The 9443-nt window shown below is 55.7% G+C and overlaps 1 protein-coding gene across 7 annotated transcripts in view; it reads right to left on the bottom strand.

The window, feature by feature from the left end:
• Nucleotides 1-9443, bottom strand: part of LOC143212216 (protein bric-a-brac 1) — a 270719-nt gene that overhangs the window by 132319 nt on the left and 128957 nt on the right. For 3 of the 7 annotated variants that reach the window (XM_076430762.1, XM_076430764.1, XM_076430763.1), the window contains one exon: nt 1084-1146. The exons of the other annotated variants lie outside the window; for them this stretch is intronic. In XM_076430762.1, the coding sequence (XP_076286877.1) occupies nt 1084-1146 (63 nt within the window). The remainder of the gene's footprint in view (nt 1-1083; nt 1147-9443) is intronic. 7 annotated transcript variants of the gene reach the window in all.

The raw sequence follows: 9443 nt of genomic DNA, 5'->3' as shown, positions 1-9443 counted from the left end.
AGACCTTTTTTCGTGCCTCGCACAGTGGGCCCGTCGACCCCGCTCGAAATTTCTGACCCGCTGTCTCGCGAGACCAAAAGCACGCGAGACGAAAAGCACGCGAGTCAGGAACTATAAACGCAGCCTAAACCGAGGTTTCGTGTTTCCGAAAACTTTCGGGTCGGGCGTCCGTAACGCGAGCCCGCCGATTGAATTCTGGCCCGAAACACAACGTTTCCGTCTCGTGTATTGCGACCGATCTCTCCAACATCCGCGAAACCTTTCTCTCGTTCGCGGTCTCTCGGCGCTGTTCACAGGACATAACTTTGCGCGCGCGTCATCCCTTCGTCATCGTTCGACGGCTAAAAGCGTCCGCGGCGCTGCTTTAGGAAAACGGCGCGCGAGTTCCGAACCGTATCTCCTTTAAAATCGTAGCAGCTCCGATGGCGGGGGCACCGACCAAGACACCAGGGGAGCGAGAGGAAGAGAGAGAGAGAGAGAGAGAGAGAGAGAGAGAGAGAGAGAGAAAAAGAGGCAAGGGAGAAGCGGAGAAGGAGGAAGAAAAGGCTGGAGCCGCGAGTACGTACGCGTTATTGAAACGCAAATCACGTTGCGCAACTCGCCGCCGCAGCGGGCCCGATTGGAATGTCTCGCATTAATAAAATATGAAGTATAAAAAGTTATTAAAAGGAGTAAAGAGGAATTTAATGTTTATTCATATCCGAGCGAAGCGGATGGACGAGCGGATAGACGACGGGCGGCCGGGTTGCGATTCTCGGTATATTAAAAATCGTAAATAACGAGGCTCGCGGTACCCGTTTCTCCGGCCGCCTTCTCGTGGTAAAATCTTTACGATTACGGCCGATTCTAATCCGGGAGCAGCAAACTCCGGCTCGCGGTTATGGCATTCCGCGAGGACTTTGTCGCAACGCGCGAGATAAACTGTGTCGACGCCTCCGAGATTTCGCTAGTCGAACGAGCAGGAGATTTCGAGATCGTCTCTCTCTCTCTCTTTCTCTTTCTTTCTCGGAGGGCAGCGCCTCTCGTCGTCGATTTCGCTCGGAGAGTTCGCGCTGCGAGACAAGAATGGTGGGAATGATTTACTCGCGTGCAAACAGCCTGACAGCTGGCTCCGCCGCTGCCTGTGTGCCATTGTCGCGTACTCACCTGTAACAGAAAGCAGAAAAGATCGATTAAGCGACGATTATCGATGCGCGCTAACGAGCGGCAACCGCGCGTCATCGTCATCGTTGTCGCCAACGACACAGCCTAGGATGGTTTCGCCTACGCGCTTTGCGAACGAGGCGCGAGAGCTCGACCTCGAGGCATATAATATGTGTATAACATTGCGCAGAAATAATAAATTACTATGAAACGCGGACGGACGTAAATACGTATTAACGCAATTAGGTGTTACGCGTAGAAATCGATTTCTCAACGCGCGGCCATCGCGCAACGGAATCGTTTTCAGCGGCCTCCGGAGCGGCGCGTATTCCGTAATACCGGTGTAACCTTTTTCCTTGGCGGTCTCCTTTTTTTCCCCGCCGATCGAGCTTCATAATTATTTTCCATGATCTCGAAACGCGACGATTAGGAAATCGATGAATAATGCTCCGTGCGAGTATATTATCATCGATCGGCTCGACGACACGCAGGAATTCGCGTTCTCCCGCGAAACCTTCGGCTCTGCTCGACGAAATCGCGCCGATGGGAACGTACATTTATGTACGGCCACGCCGTTGTCACCCAACAAAGTTGCTTCGACGAATGATTGGCATCTTGCGAACTACGAAGTGCCAATCGTTTCTCAACGGCAACGCTCGTAAGCCATCGTTGCGTGACGTTTTATTAAAATAAGAGAAAGCTAAAGATTTCTTTCGTTCGGCGGGATATTCTTTGCGGTCGGGATAAAACAAAGATATTATTCTTGGTAGCGGCACACTACTCTCCCCTATTTTACAAGCGACTCGGTATGGAAATCGTGCTCGAAGCGAATTCCACGATTCGCGCAAGTATAAGTACGAATTCGCCGAGGAGGGCTGCATTAATGCGAGTGCAGAGTTTCGAATGTTCCGCGCCGAGCATTGTACTTGCGACACAGCGCCTTATGTAACTGTCGCCTTCACAGCTGAGTCGAGACACGACAGCACACCGTCGCCGATGCAGCAGACGGATAGGCCGTTCGATAATCGACGTTGAACCGTGCGAGGCGTCGAGAGAGCAACGAGACGTCGGAGATCGCGTCAAAGCGCGTGGTCGAGGAACGCACAAAGGGAACAACCGGTGCGCGGCCGAGCGATATCGAGACGAGACACAGGGTCGCGACGAGCCTATCGAAGTACGATTAAAATATAAAATGGGTTCCGAGGATTCGGACGGTGTTACGCGCCGTTTCAATTATTGTCGCTCGGAAGCTACACGCAATTTTTGTTTCCGCGTCCGATCGCGGCTTTTCGTTCATCCGCAACCACCACCACCCCCCCTGCAACGCCGCGCGTCACCAACCCCCTTGGTCCCCCCGGTCGCAATCCCTCGCAACCCCTCGCGGCACCCTATATCCCGCCGCGCCGTATCGCGGCCGTCTCTTCGCGTATCTCTGGATTTTTTTGCGAGCGCCGATTTTTCCGCCTTTTTTACCAGAGCCGCAAACGGCGCAAAAATCCGATACCGTTTTGCGGAGGCCGGATTAGCGGTAGATCGGGCTACCGAACGGCCGCGAGCGCAACCTCTCCCGTCCGTCTAGATGAAAAAATATTTGCTTTTCGTTCGCCATTTCCACTTTGTATCGGCGGCGGCCTTCCGCGAATCCTAGATCCTAGAAGCCGATCAAACGAGATCCTGAATCCTTGAGCGGGGGTACGCGCGCGAGAACCATCAATGAAGAGGCCGGGAGAAAAGAAGAGACGGGGATGAGAAGGAGGAGGAGGAGGAGGATGCGAGCGCAACGCCGAGCCGAGCCGCACCGCGCCGCGTCGAAAGAATCTCGAGCGAAAAGCTCACTCGAGATGCCGCGAAAACAATGTCGAGGGCGGCCCGAGATATACCTAATTGTTGAGAGTACAGCCGGCGTAGAAGGAAAAAAAGGTGCCGGAGAAGAGGAAGAGAAAGGCGGAAGAATGAAAATGACACCGACTTCCCTCAAGCCCTTCCTCTTCCCTTCGCCGCGCGCGACGGCCTCTCGACTCTTCTCGTTCTCTTACCCCTTTCCGTTTCGGCCGTCTCTTTTCGACGCGGTCGCGTTCCGGCTTCTGTCTCCGCGTGCCTGTCGCGCTCCGTCTTTGCCCTCGCGCGCTCTCGTGCCCCTACGTTGCCCCCTTCTCGTGCTTTCTCTCTCTCTCTTTCTCTTTCTCGCTCTCCTTCACCGCGTCGGCACACTTGCTTTTTATCGACGGCGTACTTTTACCCTCGAGCCGCGGTATGGCTGGGGTGTGGGGCTCTGCGGACGGAGACCGAGAGGTCGGAGGAGGGGGCAGAACAGGGTGAAGGGGGACACAGGGAGAAGGAGAGGGTGCGGAGAAAGGGTGCAAGAGGTGGAACGTAGGTGGCGACGGAGGATGAGAATGGATCGCGCGCGCGGCCGAGGGAGAGCAGAGGATAGACGCAGGACGGTTGCCGGCTGGTCGAGGGTACGGCCGGGGCATTAAACCCATTTAAATATAACCAATACCAGGGTGCCTTCTACCCTCGGTTATGGATGATTTTTACCGTTCATTTGAATAACCCGTAAGCTGCTGCACCGGCCCCGCGCGCAGACGAGCACCCATCCGACCAACACGGACGCGAGCCTCGCGAGTACCCTTCTCTCGGCTCTCGGCTCTCTGCAGTCTCTCTGCTCTCTTCTCTTCTCCTCTCCTCTCCTCTCCTCCTCGAGCTTTTTATCTTTTTCCTTCCCCGATCCACCGAGCCCTCCAACCCCGCGCCGCGTCACCTTCACCAATCCGATCCGCTCCGCGGGCATTTGTTACGCCACCTTTGCGTTCGTGCGGGGGATTTTACGAAAAACAGCTTCTTAACGGCTGTTTCACTCAAAGCGGAAGTATCGATCGCGGTTGTGAAAAATGAGGGTCGACTCCCCAATCTCCCGACCCGTCTCGAAGACGAGGAAAGGTTCCGGTGCCGCGCGAAACAGAATTAGTTGTACAGATTCATAACGAGTTGAAACGAGTCTTTGCGTCATTGTATCGCGTGTAGCGAATTTGTTTAGGATCTGTGACATAATGTCCACTTTACTAATCGCGACTTTTTTCTAAGACGGTTGTGGGGCAACTGCCTGGAGTTTAGATCTGCATCTGTCTCTTTCTCCGAACGTGCGAGAAAGAGACACAACGTCCGACATCGGATCCACTGTGATCGCACCCTAACACAGTCCTCTCACCAAAATCCATAGGTAGATCTGGCTTTAAGGGTCTGAAATCCTGCTCTAGTTCTCAATACACGTTCAGGTACATAGAAATTGATTTGCGCAAGCAGAGGGGGACAATCAATACAATTATTAATTAAATTAAAAATAAAGCTCTGGTCGGACACTCTTCTTCGAGCAGACAATGTTTCTAGGTTCATTGTGGTTAATATTGTGGATGAACATTGAACTCGAGAAATTCTTTCCACTTCGTGAAACAACAATTCGTAACACAGATTGCTGACCGAAAGGGGAATTCCAATCCCGGTGGTGGAGCATGACAATTGATTCCTCGCGGTCTGCCTAAAGGGTCCGGAGGATCTTACTCGTGCATTAGGGACTACTTTGGACGGACAGCGAGAAAGCGATCAGCGTCGGCAGGAGACGAAGAGCGGAGGATAGCGGTGCCTTCGTCGGTATCCTTCCGCCGCGAAGCGTCCGTTCGCGTGGATCGCTGCCAATTAGCGGCGGAAGGGACGTTTCTTGCCCGCGACAGACTTGCGGACGGAGAGACGCTTGTAAAAGCCGAAGAGGTTGCGAGGAAGAACGCGCGGCTGGCACTGCTGCCAGCTGGGGGGAAAAAAGCCTGGATGGAAGGAGATGCGTTGCCGTTGCCGCGCGCGCAAATACGAGTGGAGTGCAAATATCGGCCGGCCGATAATGCGAGGTCAATTCTCTCTCCCTCGTTCTTTCTCTCCCTCCGCCTTGGCTGTTCAAACCTCTCGACGCACCCTACGGCGTTACTTCCAATCGAGGAATCATAGAGGAACGGCTCGAAATTGGAGCGAAAACCGCGTTGTTGGCTCGCGCACTGCCATCCGGAAGGAAGTAAAAGCTGGTTAACGGGATTCTATCCTGACGGTCGGCTCGTGCACGCGACCGATCCACCGATCCACAACTGCAGTGCCCCTGTGCACCGGTTGCACCGCCAAGGGGAAGGCCGCGCCGCGCCGCTCGGTTCCTCTCTCGCCGGCCGTTTTATCGGGGATTCGATCGGGTCGAGCCGATCCGGCCGATTATCCGGTCTCTCTGACCTCCTCTGCAAAGAGAGGAGAAGCGACCGCCGCTCTTCGCAGACCGCATTTCCCATTGCGGTCGGAACAAAATTATGGAATCGGACCGATCGGAAAGAAAACAAAAGCGCGGCCGCATGCAACGTAGAAATGGGAGCTAACTCCTCCTCCCCCATTTCTCTCTCTCTCTCTCTCTCGAATAGAAAAAAAAACGTGGTCCAATGGATCGAGCGAACCGCGCGTCCGACAGTCTGAACGACACGGAACGCCCACACGCGAGTAAATTAGCTTTTTTCGATCCGGAATTAACCGCCGCCGAAGGAAAACAAAGTAGACACACGGTTCAAAGTGTACGGACCGCGAATAAACGTTCGGAAGCCCGGGCGGCCGCTCTCGGCTCTCGAAAGCTCTGCTTGAAACGTCCTTACCCCGTCGGACGCATCGTTTCGCGCGAGCAATGATCGAAGGGGGATTGTTCGTTCGCAGCGCGGCCGATCGTGACAAAAAGCACCGCCGGCAATTCGAATTCCACGGGATCGGGAATCGCGAGAATCGGTCGGCGATTCGTCCATCGACTAACGATAATTTTCGGCGGATCGGATAGCGCGGGGTTTTAAAAGCGGAAGGCTGCTACGGGGCGGCGGCGGCGGCTGGGAAAAACAGGGCACGCGCGCGCGAGAGTCACCGGCCGGATCGGAATCGGAATCGGAATCGAAATCGGAATCGTAACCGTAACCGTAAACGTAAACGTAAAGCCGAAATGATAAACGCAGCGGGTATACTTAATGGCGCGAGGCGCAACGAGGACAAGCCGAATCGGAGTAGCGGCGAGAGGAGAGAGGAGAGAGGACGCGAACGCGCGCGCGTTTATCGCAGGCCGCGCGTATTTTGTGCGACGATTTGGGGTGAGAGAAGCGAGGCCGGCTCTCCCGCTATCGTTTCAGCCCTCTACAATCGCGTCGATGCTCGGATCGTATTTATCATACGCGACCGATCGTAGCGGATTCACGATCGGATCCGACATCGTCCGGAGATACCGCCCCCGATCCCCATCTCTCTCCCTCTCCCTCTCTCTCTCTCTCTCTCGGTTAGCTGTGCACAAGCGGTCCACGGAATCGTCACTTTAATTGGTCGTTCCTCACCGAACGATTTTAACGGCCGATCTCGCCGACGTACCGCGAGCATTTATTTTCGATTTCGTTCTCGTTTCTCGGATTATCGACGACACACGATTCCCGGCATCCGCGCGAGCCTTCGGCCTGGCCGTTTTCCATCAAACTGCGAGCGCGCTCGCGAATCCCGTGTCGCGAAAATCTCTGTTTCCGCGTGTACCTATATCGGAGGGGCCGGACGAGCAGATCGGTTTCTCGGCGGTCTCGGTGGGGGGAACGACAAAAGAGGAAACCGGCGAACGATCGACGAGCCCGGCACAAAAGGAAACCGTCCATGGACGCGCAGACGAGACGAAGGACGGCGCGGGACGAAGGGGGCGGGCGGTTCGCAGAGGGACCGGCAACTGGCGCAGGAAAGATCGTTTTCCGCGGAACGATGCCGGAATCAATAGCGCCCGAAGTCATTCGACAGTCATCAGAGGCCCCCGTTAGCTGGCAGGCGCTCTGGCACCCCTCGGTTCCCAGTCAGTTCCCCGCGACGAGACGCACGGCGACGGGCGAGGGACGAGGAACGGGAGGGCGTAGCAGGGTAGCCGTCATCGTCATCCATTTCCTCATCTGCAACAACCGTGTACCCGCCGCGTCGTCGTCATCGGGATATATATACGGTAGTTGTTGGCTCTTGCAACGCGCGCGCGGCCGCGTCATCATCATCGTGATCGCGACCGCGATCCGCGAGAGCAGAAGAAACGCGACACAGAGGATCGCGTTGTCGGGACACGGGGTTGGTCGGTTCGGGGAACGGTGGCGGAGGAACCGGTAGGGGGCGGACGGGGGCAACAGGGAGAGAGAGGGAGCCAGAGGGAGTTAGAGGGATGCCAGAGGGAACCAGAGGGAGAGGTGTGCCGTATGGGTTAGCTCCGGGATAGAATCGTCGGGGGAAGAAGCAGGAGGTGGGAGGAGGTGGAGAGTGAAGGTACGGGGGGGGAGAAGGTAGAGGGTCGGGGGAATGGGTACAGGGGCGAGAGATAGGCGGAGGGAGGTGGCGTTGTAGGGCTCGGTGGATCCCGGTTCTAGAGCCCTCGCCTCTTTCTCGCTTGGCAGGATGTAGGCGTATAACAATGACAAACCGTGAAACAATGCTGGGCGCCACTGGAAAAATTCCAAAAAACGCGAATAATAAAAATGAGAGCTCGCGTGCACCGCGTGTGTGGGTCCCGGCAATGGTGGTGGCGGCGGTGGTGGCGATGGTGATGGCGATGGCGATGGCGATGCCAGTGCCGGCACACGATAGGGTACGGCACCGCTCGGCTCGGCTCGGCTCGGCTCTGCTCTGCTCTGCTCAGCACGATGCCGGTGCGACGCTGATGCGACGCTGCCAGACCACCACTCTGCAGATATGTGTGCGTGCGTGTGGACGTATGCCCGTGTAGTAGTGGTGACTCTGCGAGGGTGGTGGTGCTGGTGTTGGTGGCGGCGGTGAGACAAAAAAAAATGGGTAGGAAGGGGGTGGAAAAAATGTAAAAGCCCCGGCGCGCACGGCGCTTCGTCGGGGACAATACGCGGCGATGAATGCCTATTATATTTATCTGTAACAGGCGTTCCATAAAGCAAATAACACAGAAGTGTAGCGAGGAAAAAATCGGGCTTTTTTTCGACGCGGCGCAGTGCCGCGAGGGCTCGCTTGACAAAAAAAAAGAAAAAAAAGAAACGAAAGCAAGGGCGGAAAAGGGGACAAACGAAAATTCCAGTTCCATCCGAGGTTCGTCGATTCTCCCGGCCGCTCCTCCCGCGCGGCCCCCCTTTTTCATCGTTCTCGCCCAGACACGGTGCCAAGGCCCCCGCGAAAATCGCCGTTTTCAGACCTCATCCCATCCTCTTTCGCGTCCTCGTCCGGCCAACATCGCGATCTCGATTCAACCGCGACCAAGAAAATCCGAACCGACAGTCTCGGGGAAACCGGGGTCCGCGTCTCTGGATTCGTTCCCGCATCTGTCGAATTCCACTGCGATCATCATCATGATCTGCTCATCAACGGTAGGGAAAAGAATGTGTCCACAAAAGAAATCCACTGTGTCCCGCGTGAAGTCTAGGCGCAGCATCGTTCAGCGCTCCGAGAGACGCAGCCGAAACACACTCGGCAAAGACCGAATCGGTTGCGGCGGAATCAGAAGCGACTGTATTTGGGTGACGACAAAAGGCTGGTTTTTCGCACGATCTCCCGCGAGAGACGACTGCGACGCGACGGGGCGAATCCGCCGGTAAACGCGAGTCGAATAAGGGAAATTCCGTGGACGGAATAGCGTACGGAAAAAGAGCGCGAGCGAAAGGACGAGAACGCGAGAGACCGCGATGGGAGGAGAGAGGGCGAGAGAGCGAGAGCCGTGAGAAGGGCGAGAAAGAGAGGGAACGGGAAAGGGCGAAGCGGCGGTGTGTGCCAAAAACTATAACCTGTTGCATACGGCGTCACGAAGCCCGAAAAACGCCCCTAGCCTCGTCCCTTTTACTCACCCCCTTAACCTTCCGCCCCTATGTCAAGCCGAACTTTTCGCGGCACCGCGTTAAACCGAAGAATTTCTCGATGTCGGATACTCGATATCCCGATATTCCGCGATATCGAGCCACCGGCACACCGGTCAACCCATCGCGCCGCGTTTTCTACTTTTTCGCGGCCGATGCGTTTCCCGAGCAAAAAGAATCGAACCGGAGAGAGGGAACGAGAGAGGGCGAGAGCGAGAGACCACGGGAACGAGGAACGGGAAAGGCGAAAAAAGAGGAAACGCGTGTACCGTTAAAAACGACGTCGCTGATTCCGAGGGAACGATCGTTATCCGGCAAATTCGTTTCGCATCGATTTCGCGAAATTGCCGATGCTTTCCGCGAGACCGAAAAATCGTCGGCCGTCGATTATGAAAAATTCGATTGCGATGCGGGTACGCG

The sequence above is a fragment of the Lasioglossum baleicum genome, chromosome 9 (assembly GCF_051020765.1).
Source record: "Lasioglossum baleicum chromosome 9, iyLasBale1, whole genome shotgun sequence".
Taxonomy (NCBI): Eukaryota; Metazoa; Arthropoda; class Insecta; order Hymenoptera; family Halictidae; genus Lasioglossum; species Lasioglossum baleicum.
This window is presented reverse-complemented; position numbering and strand designations above follow the sequence as displayed.